Here is a 21,467-nt window from a genome sequence, read left to right as displayed (position 1 = left end):
TTTTGTTATTTAGGGAGTAAAATAACCGATGATGGTCGAAGTAGAGGGGATATAAAATGTAGACTGGCAATGGCAAGGAAAGCGTTTCTCAAGAAGAGGAATTTGTTAACATCGAGAATAGATTTAAGTGTCAGGAAGTCATTTCTGAAAGTATTTGTATGGAGTGTAGCCATGTATGGAAGTGAAACATGGACGATAATTAGTTTGGACAAGAAGAGAATAGAAGCTTTCGAAATGTGGTGCTACAGAAGAATGCTGAAGATAAGGTGGGTAGATCACGTAACTAATGAGGAGGTATTGAATAGGATTGGGGAGAAGAGAAGTTTGTGGCACAACTTGACTAGAAGAAGGGATCGGTTGGTAGGACATGTTTTGAGGCATCAAGGGATCACAAATTTAGCATTGGAGGGCAGTGTGGAGGGTAAAAATCGTAGAGGGAGACCAAGAGATGAATACACTAAGCAGATTCAGAAGGATGTAGGTTGCAGTAGATACTGGGAGATGAAGAAGCTTGCACAGGATAGAGTAGCATGGAGAGCTGCATCAAACCAGTCTCAGGACTGAAGACCACAACAACAACAACACATGAAGAATCTACTTGGTGCTTGGAATAAACATCTGAAACACTGTTGTTGTAGGCGAAAATTATTCTGGTGATTTGATGCAAATGAGTATCATCTTATAAATTCATTTTGATACAAGAATTACCATCTGCAATATCCCCCCATAATGAAAGTTTGTCTTTACAGTCCACACTGGGGAAAGTATAGGTTAGCCTTTTGGCTTAGCTGGAGTGGGGCCATCATGTGTCAAGAGCTGAATAGAAGTTACACGTACTTCATAATTTGTGAGTTGTCTGCAATTGCTGCCATAATCAAAGTAGCTGAGTGTCTTCAGTATTGTCTGTACTTCCATCTAAAGTTTCTGCATAAAACCAAGCTAACATGAGGTTATTTAAATAAAATTTTTTGTTTATTTTATTTGTGATACACATGTCTCATAGAGTGATCACTCATCCCGGGAGTGCACTGTGACAGTATTATTGTTACAAATGTGTTCCTGTTCACCAGTCATCGATAAAATGTAGGACTATGTTGTCACTGGATACACTGCTTTGTTTTAAACACAGTGCTATTCATGTATGTCAAGCTGACACTTTGTTTCTTTGATTTGTGATGTACATGTTTCATAAAGTGGTCACTCGTGCAGAACATCAGCTTGAGCACACAAAAAACATAGTGATGTGTGCACAAACTAAAAAATTATTCCATGATGATAAACTTATAGGCCACAGTTCCTGTTCCTTTACCTCATTATATGGATAATTTTTATTTTAGCTGGTGAATAACCTGAAACGGCTTATGTCATTCATTTATTTGATAAGCTGAGGTTTGAAAGCTCATAAAAAGAGTAGAATGATAAAATGGAAGTTGCCAGACTTATTCCTGAATGTGGATTCACCTTTACCTCTTTAACTGTGAAGGAGACATGTTGAGAATTTTGGTTCGAAAATATTTAATACCTCTCTGTTTTGTCACAAATTTTTAAATTCAGTGTGAATGTCATTCTGTTGTCTTTTGTCATACAAGTGATCTTTTGTAGTGTTTCAATAGAGAGCAGGCATCTTTTGAACAAATTACTTGTGAGAAATCATGTCTTTGGAAGTAGTGGAAAATATTCCCAAATGCCTAAAAAATTTGCAACAAGAGGTTTTTAGTCTGTGGCACGTAGTGAAGAAGATTCACAGTGGAAATGGGGCCAAGCTCAAACTTTTTATAGCCTTCCAGTTTGCAGACTAAATAATGTTCCAGAAAGTTAGTAGCATCTACTCTCTGAAACTGCTGTTTATTTGTTACTGTAAATTTTATGAGTCTTTAAGATCAGATTGAAACTGATTAAAGTTGGTCTTGCTTTGGTTGTGGCACTAAACCAGTTGAGGACCGTGAAAAAAGTTTTTGGTGTTTGTAACTGACATATTTTCCAGATAGATTCTGCTGTTGTCCAGCAGCATTATGATTTTACATTAATAGTTCACAAATTTGGGCATTTTATTAATGTAAATCAGAAATGATAAGTGACCTAGAAAAGAACTCTGATGGACAATTGTATAAACATCATAGACTAGAGATCAATTTTGATCTTAGATCAGAAATTTAACTCTGTTCAGGAATGCCTTCTGTTGTATAACACTAAATTTGAATCCAGTGTATGAACCTCAGTTTTGATCTAAAATAGCACACAATGTGCTTGGCAACACCACTTAAGTCAGCTATTGACATGTTTATCATGCTCTGACTGCATATATTAATTGTACATCGTTGCTAGACAGTATTTATAATTGAAGGTGTTGAGTGTTAAAGAAAGAGGAAAGTAAGCAGACAAAGGGGCTATCTTCAAATTTCTCCCCAGCTGAAATAGATTTATTGATGGAAATCCCACTCGGTTAGTATAAAGACACAGCAAAGGCAAAAAACTGATATTCACTACAGCCAACAAAGAAAATGAGTGGAAAGAAGATACTGTTGAGTTTAATTCACAGATCATAGGGACAAATCGCTACTGGGAAAATCTGAAAATTTATTATGACAATATTAAGAAAGGGGAAAAGAAAGCCTTCCTGTATTTAAAAATTGTAGCATGCTAAGGTTGACAAACATCTACATCACATGTCACTAAAATGCATTTGGTTTTAAGAATATATCGACTGGACTGAAATCCTTCACATCTGTGGATGTCATCTTAGGCGACTGTAATTTACAACTGTTTGCTAGTGCACACATTATGTGAACCGACAAAAGCCCTTTATAGCACTGACAATTAACTGTTATTGTAAAATGTTCAGCACTATCAGTCTTCTGACTGATTTGATTTGGACTGCCACAGCTTCCTCTCCTGTGCCAAAACTTAATTATGACGTACCATTTACACCTTATCTCCTCAATTATTTGCTGGATGTATTCCAATCTTTGTATGCCCTCAATGGCTCCCTCTAGCAAAATGGAAGTTACTACTTGATGTCTTAACATGTCTTATCATTATGTCCCTCCTTCTTGTATTATCTATAAATATTCATTTCCTCGCCAATTCTGTGGAAAATCAACTCACTTCTTGTCAGTCCACTTAGGTTTCAACATCTTTCTGTAGCACCATATCCCAAATCTTTGATCCTTTCCTTTTCCAATTTTCCATCAGTCTATATTCACTTCTATACAATGCTGTGCTCCAATTACAGGGTGACTCAAATGTCCTGCAACATTTGAAAATACAGTACTTCCCAGAATAATGTAGATTGAGAGGTAAAAACAGACACAGACACTTGAAATGACATAGAGTTTTATCGAACCCACAAAAATTGCAAAAAATGACCAACAGCATAACAATTGATTTTTAGCAAAGACAATATTCTTTATAAAAATGCTCAACATGTCAGCCATCATTCATCAGCAACACCAGTAGTCATGGGACAATGTTATGAACAGCACTGTACAGCATATCAGCAGATATGGTGAGAAACTGCTGTCAGATGCTGTCTTTTAGCATCCCTAATGAGGTGGGAAATGAGACTGATAAGAAGTGCAAAATGGTTAAGCAGGAATGTCTAGAGGACAAATGTATGGAGTTAGAAGCATATATCACTAGAGGAAAGAGACATACGACATACAGGAAAATTGAAGAGAGCTTTGGAGAAACAAGAAGCAGCTGTATGAATATCAAGAGCTCAGACTGAAAACCAGTCCTTAACAAAGAAGGGAAACCTAAAGTAAGGGAATATATAGAGGGTCTATACGAGTGAGATAAACTTATTATAGAAATTAAAGAGGATGCAGGTGAAGATAAGATGGAACACATGATACTGTGAAAAGAATTTGACAGGGCACTGAAAGACTGAAGTCGAAACAAGATCCTAGGAGTAGACAACATTCCATCAGAACTGCTGACAGATTCGCTAGAGCCAGTCATGACAAAAGACTTTCATCTAGTGTGCAAGGTGCATGAGACAGGTAAAATACCCCCAGACTTCAAGAAGTATGTGTTGTTGTTGTTGTTGTGGTCTTCAGTCCTGAGACTGGTTTGATGCAGCTCTCCATGCTACCCTATCCTGTGCTAGCTTTTTCATCTCCCAGTATCTACTGCAACCTACATCCTTCTGAATCTGCTTAGTGTATTCATCTCTTGGTCTCCCTCTACGATTTTTACCCTCCACACTGCCCTCCAATGCTAAATTTGTGATCCCTTGATGCCTCAGAATATGTCCCACCAACCGATCCCTTCTCCTAGTCAAGTTGTGCCACAAATTTCTCTTCTCTCCAATTCTATTCAATACCTCCTAATTAGTTATGTGATCTACCCATCTAATCTTCAGCGTTATTCTGTAGCACCACATGTTGAAAGCTTCTATTCTCTTCTTGTCTAAAATATTTATCATCCACATTTCACTTCCATACACGGCTACACTCCATACAAATACTTTCAGAAACGACTTCCTGACACTTAAATCTATACTCAATGTTAACAAATTTCTCTTCTTCAGAAATACTTTCCTTGCCATTGCCAGTCTACATTTTATATCCTCTCTGCTTCGACCATCATCAGTTATTTTGCTCCCCAAATAGCAAAACTCCTTTACTACTTTAAGTGTATCATTTCCTAATCTAATTCCCGCAGCATCACCCGATTTAATTAGACATTATCCTCGTTTTGCTTCTGTTTATGTTCATCTTATATCCTCCTTTCAAGACACTGTCCATTCCGTTCAGCTGCTCTTCCAGGTCCTTTGCTGTCTCTGACATAATTACAATCTCATTGGCAAACCTCAAAATTTTTATTTCTTATCCATGGATTTTAATACCTACTCCAAATTTTTCTTTTGTTTCCTTCACTGCTTGCTCAATATACAGATTGAATAACATCAGGGACAGGCTACAACACTGTCACACTCCCTTCCCAACCACTGCTTCCCTTTCATGTCCCTCGACTCTTATAACTGCCATCTGGTTTCTGTACAAATTGTAAATATCCTTTCGCTCCCTGTATTTTACCCCTGCCACCTTCAGAATTTGAAAGAGAGTATTCCAGTGAACATTGTCAAAAGCTTTCTCTAAGTCTACAAATGCTAGAAACGTAGGTTTGCCTTTCCGTAATCTTTCTTCTAAGATAAGTCATACGGTCAGTGTTGCCTCATGTGTTCCAACATTTCTACGGAATCCAAACTGATCTTCCCCGAAGTCAGCTTCTACCAGCTTTTCCATTCATTTGTAAAGAATTCGCGTTAGTATTTTGCAGCTGTGACTTATTAAACTGATAATTCTGTAATTTTCACATCTGTCAACACCTGCTTTCTTTGGGATTGGAATTATTATATTCTTCTTGAAGTCTGAGGGTATTTCGCCTGTCTCATACATCTTGCTCACTAGATGGTAGTGTTTTGTTAGGCCTGGCTCTCCCACTGCTGTCAGTAGTTCTAATAGAATGTTGTCTACTCCTGGGGCCTTGTTTCGACTTAGGTCTTTCAGTTCTCTGTCAAACTCTTCATGCAGTATCATATCTCCTATTTCATCTTCATCTACATTCTCTTCCATTTCTATAATATTGTCCTCAAGAACATCACACTTGTATAGACCCTCTATATACTCCTTCCACCTTTCTGCTTTCCCTTCTTTGCTTAGAACTGGGTGTCCATCTGAGCTCTTGATATTCATGCAAGTGGTTCTCTTTTCTCCAAAGGTCTCTTTAATTTTCCTGTAGGCAGATGGATGTAATAATTCCAATTCCAAAGAAAGCAGATGCTGACAGTTGTGAATATTACTGAACTACCAGTTTAGCAAGTCATAGTTGCAAAATACTAACGCAAATTCTTTATAGAAGAATGGAAAAAACTGATAGAAGCCCTCCTTCTGGAAGATCAGTTTGGATTCAAGAGATGTAGGCACACAAAAGACAATACTGACCCTATGACTTATCTCAAAAAGTAGGTTCAGGAAAGGCAAACCTATGTTTGTAGCATTTGCAGATGTAAAGAAAGCTTTTGGCAGTGTTGATTGGTATACTCTCTTTGAAACTCCGAAGGTAGCAGGGGTAAAGTAAAGGGAGCAAAAGGCTATGTACAAATTGTACAAAAACCAGATAGCAGTTAAGAGCCAACGTTCATGAAAGGGAAGAAGTGGTTGAGAAGGAAGTGAGACAGGCTTGTGGCTTATCATCAATGTTATACAATCTGTGCATTAAGCAAGCAGTAAATTAAATAAAGAAAAAAATGTATTAGTAATCAAAGTTCAGGAAGAAGAAATAAAAACTCTGAGGTCTGTCAATGATACTGTCATTCTGTCAGAGATAGCAAAGGACTAGGAAGAGCAGTTGAATGGAATGGACAGTGTCTTGAAAGGTATAAGATGAATGTCAACAAAAGCAAAACAATGATAATGAAATGCAGTCTAATTAAATCAGTTGATGCTGATGGAGTTACATTAGGAAACAAGACCTGAAAGTTGCAGATTAGTTTCGCTTTTTGAGCAACTGTACAGCTGATGGCCAAAGTACACAGGATATTAAATGTACATTGACAATGGCAAGGAAAATATTTCTGAAGAAGAGTTTGTTAACACTGAATATTGACTTTAGCATTAGGAAGTTTTTTCTGAAAGTATTCGTATGTGTGTGAAACATGAAGTTTAAACAAGAAGGGAATAGAAGCTACTGAAAAGTGATACTGCAGAAGAATTCTAATCATTAGATGGATAGATCATGTATTTAATGAGGAAGTACTGAAAAGAGCTGAGGAGAAAAGAAATTTGTGGCACCACCTGACTAGAAGAAGGGATAAGTTGTTGTTAGAACACATTCTGAGATGTCAATGGATCACCAATTTAGTATTGGCAGGCAGTGTTGAGGGGTAAAAATTATAGATGGAGACCATGAGATGACTACAGTAAACAGATTCAAAGGACATACACTGAAGCACCAAAGAAACTGCCAAAGGGATGCATATTCAAATGCAGAGATATGTTAATAGGCAGAATATGGCGCTGTAGTCAGCAACGCCTATATAAGACAAGTGTCTGGCGCAGTTGTTAGATCAGTTACTACTGCTACAATGGCAGGTTATCAAGATTTAAGTGAGTTTGAATGTGGTGTTATAGCCAGCACACAAGCGATGAGACATAGCATCTCCAAGGTAGTGATGAAGTGGGGATTTGCCCGTACAACCATTTCACAAGTGTGCCATGAATATCAAGAGTCTGGTAAAACATCAAATATCCAACATTGCTGCAGCCGGAAACAAATCCTGCAACAAAAGGACCAATGACAACTGAAGAGAATCATTCAATATGACAGAAGTGCAACCCTTCCTCAAATTTCTGCAGATTTCAATGCTGGGCCATCAGAAGGGGTCAGCATGTGAACCATTCAATGAAACATCGTCGACATGGGCTTTCAAAGCTGAAGGCCCACTCGTGTACCCTTGATGACTGCATGACACAAAGCTTTGTGCCTCACTTGGGCCTGCCAACACCAACATTGGACTGAAGATGACTGAAAATATTCAAATGAAACCTGGTCAGTGTCTACCTTTGCCTTACACGTAATGCAAACTGTGGGTATGGTGGCACCATCAACTGGTAGAGATGTTGTGCACTGTTTAATGTTGCATAGTGCCAGTGTGGTTTTACACTGAAGAGAAGATGATCACACAAGTTATCGTCCACTACCGAACATGCTTGTTGAGTTCCTGGAACAGGGAACCACCATCAATGCCCAGTGTTATCAAGCTACTTTACAGAACCTTAAATGAGCCATCAAGTCAAAATGCCAAGGCATGTTGTACATTGGCGTTATCCTCCTGCATGTGGTGAAGATGACATTGCAGCAGTTTCGATGGGAAACGCTGGAACATCCACTGTACAGTCCTGACCTGTCACTGTGTGACTTTCATGTGTTTGGACCTCTAAAACAAGTTATTCACGGACATCGATTTGCAACAGATGATGAAGTGTGTGACTGGGTCCAGGTCTAGATCTGACAGCAGCCTACTAGCTTCTTCAAGGATGGAATTGACCGGCTAGTGTTGCAATGGGATAAACGTGCAAACAGTTTTGGCGACTATTTTTGAGTATGTGTACTGTATATCACAACATTTTTGAGTTAATAAAATCATTACCATTACTTACACTAGTGACTGTGTTTCATTTGAATGCCCATTATACCTAACTTAGTCCAACAAGTCTCGTTTCAGTATGTAACGAACAGATAGAAATGTATGGGTATGGAGACAACCTCATGAATCCATGGATCCCGCCTGTCAGCAGGTGACTGTTCAAGCTGGTGGAGGCTCTGTAATGGTGTGGGACATGTGCAGTTTGAGTGATATGGGACCCCTGATATGTCTAGATACGACTCTGACAGGTGACACATATGTGAGCATCCTGCCTGATCACCTGCATACATTAGTCCCCCCGATAGCTGAATGGTCAGCATGACGGACTGCCGTCCTAAGGGGCCTAATTTCGATTCCCGGCTGGGTTGGGGATTTTCTCTGCTCAGGGGCTGAGTGTTGTGTTGTCTTCATCATCATTTCATCCCCATCTGGCATGCAGGTCACCCAATGTGGCGTCGAATGTAATGAGACCTGCACCAAGGCGGCCGGACCCGCCCCATAAGGGGCCTCCCAGCCAATGATGCCAAATGCTCATTTCCATTTACCTGCATACATTCAAGTTCACTGTACATTTCAATGGACTTGAGCGATACCAGTAGGACAGTGCAACACCCCACACATTCAGAATTGCTACAGGGAGGCTCCAGGAACACTCCTCTGAGTTTAAACACTTCTGCTGGCCACCAAACTCCCTGGACATGAATGTTATTGATCATATCTTGGATGCCTTGCAACTTGCTGTTCAGAAGAGATCTCCAGCCTTGTGTACTCTTATGGATTTATGGACAGCCCTGGAGGTTTCATGGTGTCAGTTCCCTCCAGCACTACTTCAGACATTAGTCGAGTCCATGCCATGCCTATGTGATATTAGGCAGGTGTATCAGTTTCTTGGGTCTCCAGTGTATGTTGTAATAGTTATCAGAGATGAAGAGGCTTGTACAGGATAGAGCAACATGAAAAGCTGCATCAAACCAGTCTTCAAACTGAAGACCATAGCAACAAAAACAACAACAATAACATCAGCAGACTGCAATAGAATTGAGACTTCAGCTAATCCCACAACCAATAATCACACAGATTGAGGTCTGGAGATCTGAGAGGCCAATCATGATAGTCATGGCTGCTAAGCATGCAATCCTTACCAAACAACGTGCACATGAGATCTTTTGCACATGGAGCAATGTGGGGTGGAGTGCCATCCTGTATAAAAGTCATATCTTCCAACAAGTGTTTATTAGCCAGGATAGGGATGATCTCACTCCCTGTCTCACTACAGCTCATTTTATACATGTTTCTCATGTGGCATCACTGATGTGTTGCTGTCCAGCACCATTTGTTAGCCAGTTTTTGCACTTACTTTTGGTTTCAAGCGTGTTTATCAATTTTTACCTCTCTACCTACATTATTCGATGAATTAGTGCATTTTCAAATGTTAAAGGACTTTTGAGTTTCATTGTATATATTATCAGAAATTGTATACCACATTGAGGCCTTTGTTTGGTATTAGTAGACTTCTTTTAGCAAAGAATGTTCTCTTTGCATGTTCTGGTCTGCTTCTTAGATTCTCCTTGCTTTATTTATATATTTATTTAATTTGCTCATAACACGTAATTTTTACATGCATGTGCCTTTTTTAACAAAGTATATAAAGAATAAATGTGAAATTTTACAATTAGAGTTTTCATTTTACATTATTTCGTATTACATTATAAATGTATATAAAGTATATAAAACAATAAAAATTAATTTCTTATTACATCATAAATGTATATAAAGTATATAAAAAATAAAAATTAATTTTTTCAACTAGAATTTTCTTTTTACATTATTTCTTATTACATCTGCTTTCTTATTACATCATAATTCATTTAGGTCCAGATTATAGGAGCACTTTTTAATAAGCCACTGCTTGACGCATTTTTTAAAAGTATGGCCTGTCACCGTTTTGATTTCATCCTGTAATGAACTGTGGAAGACAGCTCCGTTGATATAAGGACTTTCAGCTGTTAGAGTTAATCTTCTGGTAACCATATGAAAGTCTTTTTTATGCCTCGTTTCATAGTTGTGGATGTCCATATTTCTTTTTGTGATTTTAGTGTCTTCTTTCACTAGCATTATGTTTCTAGTATATACATGGCATAAACTGTAAGAATATTGTGTCTAGTGAACAGTGTTTTACAAGAGGTTCTTTGTTTTACTTTTGCTACAATCCTTAAGGCTCGCTTTTGCAGTATGAAGACTCTTTTCGTATTTGTTTGGCGTGTGCTGCCTCACAGCACTATCACATATGACAAGAAAAGGCATACTAACCCATAACATACAGTCCTTAGAGTTTCCGAATTGAGATATGGTGATAATCTTCTTAGTACATATAGACTGGTTGTTATTTTTTTGCAGACATGGTCAACTTGCTGCTTCCATGAGAGTCTGTTGTCTATGTATAGTCCCAAGAATTTACAATCTGAACAGCTATTTGACAGAGTTTCCTTAGTCTCAATGTTGTGCCTGTTTATACCACTGGGTTTAAAATGAATGATATTTGTTTTTCCATGTTTACTTTCAAATTGTCTTTTTTGAAGTGTGCTCTTGCCTTTTCAATAAAGCTACGAATTTCTTCGACTAGGCCGGTCTCACTGTCTGCACAACAGACACCAGATGTATATCAGCATACATAGTGACCAATTGCTTACTGTCTAGAGAATTTTTGAAATCATTCATGTAACATATGAATAGGACTGGACCATCACGTATTTATTTATTTCCTAGGTAGCAGAATTCCTCAGTCTGTCTTTCTATCTACCATGCAAACTCAATTTGATGTTGAGTTCACCACTAATCTCATTTTTGTTACTCCTCATTACTTTTGTCATTCTTTGGTTGACTTTTGATACATCTTCTGGGCTCAGTAAAATTAATTTTGTGCAGCATGTCATATAAATCTTTCTAATGATTCCTGAAAATAACAATGTCATCAGTTAATCTTATCACTGGCATCTTTTTATCCTAAATCTTAATCACATTCCTAAAACTTTATTTTATTTCTGTCATTGTTTCATCAACAAACAGGCTGAACAATAGGGGAGAAAGACTACTATGTCCCTGCCTTGCACCCATTTTAATCAGATCACTTCTCTCTTGGTCTATCATTCTTGTATATTACTCATTGTTCCCTATAGATTATGCCTGCATCCTGCACAGTTTTATATTGTCTAACACATTTTTAATCAATAACTCCTTTGAAAGAATGTTGATTTTTCATAATTCATGTCTAAATTATCAAGCACAACATCATAACTGCCTTCCTAGTTGTATTAACTGTCCTAAAGTTACACTGATTGTCATTTAACAAATCCTCAATTTTCTTTTCCATTAGTCTATGTATTATTCTTGTCATCAGCTTGAACTCATGATCTATTAAGCTGACCCTATGACAGAGCTCACATTTATCTGCATTTGATATCTTTGGGATTGTGTGGGTCTCTTGAAAGTCATGTGACATGTCTCCAGTCTTTGCTGATTCCACAATCTAACTTTTATAATTATTTGGGTGCTACTTTTCAAAATGATTTATTCACTAGAATGTTATCTATCCTTCCTGTCTTGTTTACTTCTTCTAAACCTCTGTAACACTGAAGACTCAAATATTGGGTCCTGTTAAGTCTACCCAACAGACATTAATTTGTTCTTATATCTTGTGAACAGTCAGTTCCTTCCCCTCATACAGGCCATCAGTGTACTCTTTTCACCTATCCACTCTCTCTCCTCTACGTTTAACAATGGATTTCCTTTGTAGTCTTGACACCCTTATGTCTTGATCATATGATATTACTGGCTCATTAGACAATTTGCTAAAATTCTATTTCAACAGTAGGAAGCAGGAAGTATGTTTGGAAGCAGTGGACTGCAAAATTGAAGCCTCAGCTGAATAAGACTAGGGATTTCTCATACTGGAGTCCGTCAGGTTTCTTTTCTGGGTCACTTATTATTTCTGATTTACACCAAAAATCTGCCCATACTCATGGACAATTAATATAAATTTACAATTTTTCACATTTTCTTGTGCACCAAAGGGGAGAGGGAAGATGATACTGGGAGTAATTGGGGGAGTAAATATTGTACCTGCTTACCCATAAGAACTTTGTCCCTTTCATCTTCAAGGTGCTTCATAGAAACAAAATCGTCACCATCAATAGCAGCTCTAATTGCTGCTTGGTTCACCATACTTTTGAGGTCTGCTCCTGTGAAACCAGTAGTACCCCGTGCTAACATTTCAACATCAACATCCCTGCTGAGTATACGGCCCAAGTATAAGCCAAGGATGTCCTTACGTCCCACATAATCAGGCACAGGTACCTGAAAACAAAACAATGTTCCACTTTTAAAAAAATATGTACTTTCAAAATCCAATAATTCATAATAGTAGCAATGTTTTATGTGTTCAAATTACCTGTCTTTATTTTTGCTGTTTATATAGACAATATGTTATAGATTTCAGACTTATATATTCCATCTTCAGACATTCATACAACTATGTAATCAACCAACTACTGAATAGAGTAAGTGAGTCAAAAAGCATACATATAGAAGATGTATTGTGGAAGCCCACTTTGTATGCACATAGGTAGGAAAAGAAACATTACCAACAGATATATTGATGGTGAGATACATATGCCTGTCTGGCAACCTACAATGTTACAAAACAAATAAGTCAAATCACTACAAAACACTGTATTAAACTTGGGATATGCATATCTGTCTACGGTATTCTTTACTCACATGCAAATTAAGGCTTGCATTACTCTCCCATAACAGAATTCATACATTAATTAGTACCTACTTATAATTACAGTGGGCTTACAGAATTTATCTTCTTTGTGTGTGCTGTTTGATTTGTTCATGGTGTTCCACATATGGTTGATTGCACTGTCATATGGTAATACTTGCCTTTATCAAATTTGATCTAATTTATGTAATGGCTTGAATGAGTTGTGCATTATCATAGTTTGACATTAGAAAATAGCAGGGCACTCATTTTGACAAAGACCTTGGCTGAGAATGAGCTCTGTTGGGCAGTTACAAATGCAGAAATCTGAATTTGAGGCAGTGAGGTGTGACAGGCATCCTATCAATTAAAATCTACTTCCACATCCCCATGATTTCTCTGCAATTCACAATTAAGTACCTGGTAAAAGGTTCATCAAACCACTTTCAAGCTACATCTCTACCCTTCCACTCTTGAACAGCATGCAGTAGAAATGAACAGTTAACTCTTTCTGAGAGCTATGATTTGCCTAAATTTATTGTGATGATCTGTTCTCAGTATGTAGGTGGACACCAAAAAATATTTTCACACTCTGAGGAGAAAGATGGTGACTGAAATTTCATAAGAAGGTCCTGCCACAATGAAAATGCCTATGTTTCAATGATTTCCATTTGTTATGATATCTGGGGCACTCTCACCTCTATTTCATGATACAAAATGAGCTGCTCTTCTCTGAACTTTTTTGAGTTCTTCGTCAATCCTATCTGATGCAGATTCACAACACACAGCAATAATCCAGAAGAGAGTGGACAAGTGTAATGTAAGAAGTATCTCTAGAATAACTTTTACCAAAATCATTTTCATAGATCAACAATATAAGAAAAAGATAGATTGATTCTCGACATACAGATGACATGTTGAGTTGAGACAGGCACAATGAAAAGAAAGTTACACATTTAGCTTTCAGCCAAAGCCTTCTTCAGAAAAGGAAACACACATAATCTTCCACACAAGCAAGCACACCTCACATGCACTTGGCCGCAACCTCCAGCAGATCAGACTGGTTTGTGGAATCAATTTCGGAATAATGTGAATAGAGAATTATTTTGGAATCAGTTAGCAAAAATTAGTAAAACTTTATACCAAAACTGGTGGAATGACATGAAAAAGAATATGAGTGAAAAGCATATAATAAACAGTAATTTATTTTGTATTTGAACTATGTCTGAAGTTAGAACTAGTGAAGTGGATCCTGATGTTTCCGTAAACTTAATAAAAAATGAAAGAGATAGAAGTAAAGAAAATTAAAGCCCATATTTTAGGGAGGAGATTATTGAAAATTTTCATTGTTGGACTGAAAGTGGTGCAGCAGGGACTGAAGGGAGAGAGAAAGATCATGTAGATTCACAACCGGGAAAATTGTTTAATGAAGAAGGGTGTGATGCAGTGGTAGACAACAGTAATTTGCAGACTGCTGATAACCTGATGTATAGAGGGGAACAAGTTGAAAATAATGTTGAAATAGAAAATAGTGAAGAGAGCATTATGGGAAGTAATTGTGAGAATGTTGAAGTTAATATTGGTACTTACATTGAAATAGGGCAAGTATGTTTGAATTTATGTCATGATGATGGCGATAAGATGAGAAGGGTGAGAAAATGGAAAATATGATTACTTGGGGAACTGTATTAGAAAAGAAGCTATTGCCTGATGGTGTTTGTCAGACACAAGTCATGAGGGGAGTAGAAAATGAGAATCAAAACCTGAGACACAGTAGCAAAAATAAATTAAAACTTGTATTCAAACTTGTGGGAGAAAATAAAAAAAATGGACTGAGTAAGAAATGGGGAATTTTTAGTGGTTTGTTTATTGTCCAACCTATGATAAGAGAGAAACAATTAAGTTAGGAATTAATATGTCCAAATATTAGAGCCAAAAGAAAAAAATGGGAAGAAAAATGTTTACATGACACAGGAAGATACTGTATACGTGTTTTTAAGAAGGAAGTAGTGGTAAGAAAATAACAAAAATAAAAAAAATGCAGATGCGATAAGTATCCAAGTTTCAGAAACCTGACAAAGAATAAAGAACTTCAAATTAGTACCAAAATGCAGCATATGTAACAGAGTGTGCCTTTATTTCAATAATGGTTCAAAAATGTGGAGATTTCTTTATTTATTGACATTTATATTGCTCCTTTTGAAATTCTAGAGAATCCTCACCCAAATACACATAGACTGGTTTATCCAAAATCTAAAACATTATTTGGACTATGTAATATCACTGCTGGGTAATATGGGAAGATTTCAGTTAGATTACATCATGGTCAGACAGAGATTCTGAAATTAGATATTGGATTGTAAGGCATACCCAGGAACAGATATAGACCCAGGTCATAATACAGCAGTGATGAAGGCTGAAGTTTAAGAGCTTAGTCAGGAAGAATCAATATGCGCATATGTGAGGTACGGAAGTACTAAGGAATGATGAGATACTCTTGAAATTCTCTAAGGCTAGAGATGCAGCAATATGGAATATTGCAGTAGGCATTAAAATTGAAGAGGCATGGACATCTCTCAAGGAAGGAAAGTACTTTACGGAAGGAAAAATATAGGCACAAAGAATGTGTGGCAGAACTGCCAGCAAATATTAATATCTTTGCTTTTTTTTACTTCGTTTTACTTACTTTGGTTGTTGACTAGTTGGTGTGAGACTTTCGTTATGACTGTTAGCGTGATTGTCGAAAACTATTTCTTAGTGTTTTGATTTATCTTGTGCCAATAAAAATATTACATAGTGAACGTAAATGGTGTTTTCTGTGTTATAAGTATAACACGCACCATACTGGTGACCTCTGACGTGCAACATACGTCCGATTCGACAATGTGGCTGTTTACATCGACATCACCACATCGCTCACCTTCCGCTCCTTTCGGACTACAACATGACACTAATGGCGCCTCTACACTGCCTTTCCACGGTTTCCTACGCACAACGCCACCAACAACTGGGATCAGACCATGCAGCGAGCCTTCGACTCGCTTAAGTACGCCTTGGTGAACACTATTACCCTGTCTCACCCTCACCCTGACACCTCCCTGACAATAACCACAGACACTAGCGATAATGCCATTGGCGCAGTTTTGCAACAGACCCTACCAACAGGTACTACACCCCTGCATTTCTTTTCAAAAAAGCTCATCGAAACGCAAAGAAAGTGGTCCGCAATTGACCGTGAACTTCACGCCATTTATGAGGCCGTAAAGTACTTTCGCACAGATATTGAAGCCCGACTTGTGACAATTTACACAGATCACAAGCCCCTTGTCGAGGCTCTCCATAAACCAGCATTAGATGTATTACCCAGAAGGTTTCGCCATATGGATTTGGTATTACAATATGTTTCAGACTTTCAATATGTCTGGGGTAATGACAACGTTGCAGCAGACTACCTGTCACGCCTGTCCTCCCTGAAGACAGCTATTGATCCTCACCACTTACACGAGCTCCAGCTATCCGACCCAGAGATACAGCACCTTCTCTCTGACTCTGATACTTCCTTACAAATTGCTCTACTTCCCTTCCCTAATGATGATTGCTCTTTGTATTGTGACATTAAAACAGGTCATCCTCATCCTATAGTCCCTAAAGCTCTTAGGAAAGATGTTTTTAACACAATCCACAATCTCGCTCACCCGAGCATTCGAGCCACTACACACCTCATTACAGAGAGATACGTTTGGCCTAATGTAAAAAGAGATTGTAATCAGTGGGCGAGAGCATGCATACCTTGCCAGAGAACCAAAATACACAAACATACTAAGCCCCCATTAGGCAAATTTACTGTCCCCTCAGGTAGATTCCGTCATGTCCATTTGGACGTCGTCGGTCCGTTACCGATATCTAACAACTTCCGTTACTTACTGACCCTGATAGATCGTACCACACGTTGGGCTGAGGCTACCCCATCGCGGGCATTACGGCCGACACTGTAGCTAACGCTTTTGTCCACCATTGGCTTTCTCATTTTGGTTGCCCTACTTCACTTACCACAGACCAGGGGAGACAGTATGAATCTAATCTGTTTAATCGCCTCTGTCAACTGTGTGGTATCAACAAATTCAGAACTACAGTCTATCACCCACAATCTAACGGCCTAATAGAACGATGGCACCGTGCCCTGAAGGTTGCTCTCATGTGTCATTCTTCCTCTTGGACTGAGGCAATCCCCTGGGTCCTTTTAGGTTTGAGGACGGTTTTCAAAGAAGACCTTAAAGCGTCAGTTGCTGAGATGGTATACGGAGAAAACCTCATACTTCCGGCGGATTTTCTTGATGATCCTCCTATACTTCCCGAGGATCAACTTCCCGAGTTGGTACGTCAGGTTCGACAGCATATCACCAAGTTACGTTTTCTGCAACCTCTATCGCATGCTACCCCTCCGGTTTTCATTCACCCACACCTCAGTTCTTGTAACTATGTGAGGCTTGGAGAAGACGCCATGCGTCCACTCCTTGCTCCACCCTACACTGGCCCACAGCAGGTCCTGTCACGCTCAGAAAATACTTATACGATCCTCTTTAAGAACAAACCATCGGTTGTGTCCATTGACCACTTGAAACCAGCATGGATCCTTAATGACACTGACATAGACGATAATGAATTTGTTTTGCAGGAAACTTCAGAGGCCTGTCCTCTCCCTTCTCCACAGGCTAATCAAACAGTCTCTGCAAGTCAAGGCCCCCCTCTTCTATACTTCATGCCTCCGAGTGCCAGCAGTAATGAACTAGTGTTTCAAGTGAACTTGAGTGACTATGATGTGGACTCTATAAAAATACAACTTGTGGGCACTTTTCTTTTTTTATTTGAAATTCAAAACAATTCTGTGCCATCTGACCAGAAAGACATTAAGCTATTACAGTGCTTCAATGTGGCTCCTGGTACTTCACAAAATGACATTTCAGCCTATGTAGACTTTGGTTGTTGACTAGTTGCTGTGAGACTTTCGTTATGACTGTTACTGTGATTGTCGAAAACTATTTCTTAGTGTTTTGATTTATCTTGTGCCAATAAAAATATTACATAGTGAAAGTAAATGGTGTTTTCTGTGTTATAAGTATAACACGCGCCATAAATGTAATTGTGAAGAAACCATGGGCAATGGAAGAAATACTTCAGTTGCTCGATAAAAGAAGGAAGAACAAAAATGTTCAGGGAAATTCAGGGATACAGAAATACATGTTGCTGAGGAATGAAATAAATAGGAGGTGCAGGGAAGCTAATATGAAATGGATGTACAAAAAATATGAAGATATCAAAAAAGAAATGACTGTTGGAAAGATTGAATATAGGAAAGTCAAAACAACCTTTGGTGAAATTACAAGCAAGTGTTGTAACGTTATGAGTGAAAAGAGTACATTGAAGGCCTCTATGAAGGGGAAGATTTGTCTAATCACATTAGCAACAGGAGTCAATTTAGAAGAGATAAGGGATCCAGTATTAGAATCATAAGTTAAGAGAGCCTTGGAAGACTTAATATCAAATAAGGCAGAAGGGATAGATAACATTCCATCAAAATTTCTAAAATCATTGGGGGAAGTGGTAACAAAATGACTATTCACATTGGTGTGTAGAATGTATGAGTCTGGAAACATACCATATTACTCGTAAAAATATCATCCACACAATTCCGAAGACTGCAAGAGTTGACACATATGAGAATTATCACACAATCAGCTTAATAGCTCATGCATCCAAGTTGCTGACTAGAATAATAGACACAAGACTGGAAAAGAATATTGGAGATGTGTTAGATGATGATCAGTTTGCCTTTAGGAAAGGGAGACAATTCTGACTTTGCAGTTGATAATGGAAGCAAGACTAAAGAAAAATCAAGAAGCGTTCATAGGATTTGTCAACTTGGAAAAAGTGTTCGACAATGTAAAATGGTGCAAGATGTTCACAATTCTGAGAAAAATAGGGGCAAACAATAGGGAGAGATGGGTAATATACATTATGTGCAAGAGACAACAGGGATGACCAAGAACAAAATACTCAAATTAAAAAGGATGTAAGACAAGGATGTAATCTTTCAGCCCTACTGTTCGATCTGTACATCAAAGCAGCAATGATGGAAATAAAAGAACACCTCAGGAGTGGAATCAAAATTCTAGGTGAAATTCACCGATGACATTGCTATTCTGAGTGAAAGTGAAGAAGAATTACATGATGTGCTGAATGGAATAAGTTGTCTAATGACTACAGAATACGGACTGAGAGTTCGTCGAACAAAGATGAAAGTAATGAGAAGTAGCAGAAACGAGAACAGTGAGAAACTTAACACCAGGATTGATGGTCATGAAGTAGATGAAATAAAGGAATTCTGCTACATAGGCAACAAAATAACCAGTGATGGGAGGAGCAAGAAGAACATCAAAAGCAAACTAGAGAGAAATTTCTGAGAACGTACGTTTGGAGTATAGCATTGTATGGAAGTGAAACATGGACTTTGTGAAAACGAGACCAGAAGAGAATCAAAGCGTTTGAGATGTGGTGTTACAGACGAATGTTCAAAATTAGGTGGACTGATAAGGTAAGGAATGAGGATGTTCCATGCAGAATCGGAGGGGAAAGGAATATGTGGAAAACACTAACAAGGAGAAGGAACAGGATAATAGGGCAACTGTTAAGACAACATGGAATGACTTCCATGATATTCAAGGGAGATGCAGAGGGCAGAAATTGTAGAGAAAGACAGAGAGGAATACATTCAGCAAATAATTGAAGAAATAGGAAGTGCTACTCTGAGATGAAGAGGTTGCCACAGTAGAGGAATTTGTGGTGGGCCACATCAGACAAGTCAGAAGACTGATGACTCAAAAAAAAGTATCACTAAATTAAAACTTCATAGATATGATACATGAAAACTACATTTTTTGTGAAGTTTAAGAAATTTTTCAAAACTACAATTTTTGTGAAGTTTAAGAAATTTTTCAAAATTTTCTTATCCAATTGGCTAAATGTAACAACATATTACTACATCTTTTGGCCTGATATTTGCAAAATATTTGTACTTCCTATTATCTGAATACACTGTAACTTTTTAGGTTGATTATTCATGAAAACTGTGGTACTGTTAAACTGCAATTCAAAAAGTTTAATAATCTTTTGGGTGAATATTCATTACATTTTCAGAAATTATTTTGTAACCCAGTTGACTGTAACTATGCTTCCATATTCATTGATGTGTTGTCAAGATTACACCAATGTTATAGAAAAAAGCCAAATGATCAGGCAATGATGTTATAAAAATTTTACTTTTACTGTGTAGAACTACCACATATCACATGGTGCCTCAAACAATTTGCATTATGTAATGGTCGCCTAGTCGTAGATATTGCTAATTGCTATAATCGCACTATTTCACTCCCATTTACGGAGCTTGTTAGCACTTGATGTTCGGTTGGCGCCATTAAAATGCATTGTGTTGTGGTAATCGCTGCTACTTGCTGGATCGCTGCTGTGTCTCGATGCTGATGCTGGCTCTAAATCTGGTTGTCTAGGTTTAAAAACATGAGGTCCCGTGTTTTTTATATGCTTTTGATGATAAAGAACGAGCGAAACCAACAAATATGTAAACTTCAAATATTTATTACTCTGGTGGCCATCTTAATTCCACTGTCCACCAAAGACCATATAGTACTTCCTTTACATGTTCTTTGCATTGTTTATCCACGTCAAACAATAACACACAAACACACTTTAGCAAAGTGACATTCCGACTGCGCCCCGACCCTTCTTGCTGCTTGTATTTATAACATTGTCAAAGAACTACTAAAAAGAGATATAGTTTATAAGTCACATGTAATTTGTGCAGAAAAGTTATTAATTTGCATCGAGTGACATAATTTAACATGTTATTAAAATGACAGACAGATTTGTTGACTTGACAGAATAATTCTTTGTTACAAAAAGGCCGGTTTTTAGAAGTTTGTCAATTGACTTCTCTAATTTGCATAAATAAGTAAATAACATGAATTATTAAGAATTACATTGGTTTTCGTCTAAAATAGGATTGGTTGCATGAATACTGAGTAAAAACGCTCCTAGTGAACAAATAGGTTTCACTGGGTGATTTTTATTTAAGGAGATCCAAAATACCTAAGTTGGCCACTATTTTTCGTACTTCATATTAATTATTTAAGATGGACTTAGTGTTTTTACATGATGACATTTGCTGTATCAGTGATCAAGTGATATTAACTTTTGTGTGGGTCAGTTATTCAGTATAATTTAATGGGTTGACTGTTTATGGGGACATGTTATGCAATCATTGTTAACATACACAATAACTTTTCTATAATCATAAATACTCGTTAAACTGGTTGAATTTGGAGGGTATCGCATACTTCGGTACAGTAAAGCCTTTAATATGTTCCATTACAATTAGCACTATATAATATTTGTTTATATCATTTAAATTGCAACACATATAATTTACATTTCCCACACTGGCCAAAAGGAAAAATAATTTTTTTTATGTTCTAAATATAA

At 37.6% G+C, this 21,467-nt stretch overlaps 1 protein-coding gene across 1 annotated transcript in view; it reads right to left on the bottom strand.

Annotated features, from left to right (window-relative positions):
- Positions 1-21,467, bottom strand: part of LOC126092557 (ATP-dependent zinc metalloprotease YME1L-like) — a 220,348-nt gene that overhangs the window by 77,805 nt on the left and 121,076 nt on the right. The window contains exon 8 of the mRNA XM_049908222.1: positions 12,280-12,505. Coding sequence (XP_049764179.1) covers positions 12,280-12,505 — 226 coding nt within the window. The remainder of the gene's footprint in view (positions 1-12,279; positions 12,506-21,467) is intronic.

The sequence above is a fragment of the Schistocerca cancellata genome, chromosome 1 (assembly GCF_023864275.1).
Source record: "Schistocerca cancellata isolate TAMUIC-IGC-003103 chromosome 1, iqSchCanc2.1, whole genome shotgun sequence".
In the NCBI taxonomy this organism is placed as follows: domain Eukaryota; kingdom Metazoa; phylum Arthropoda; class Insecta; order Orthoptera; family Acrididae; genus Schistocerca; species Schistocerca cancellata.
This window is presented reverse-complemented; position numbering and strand designations above follow the sequence as displayed.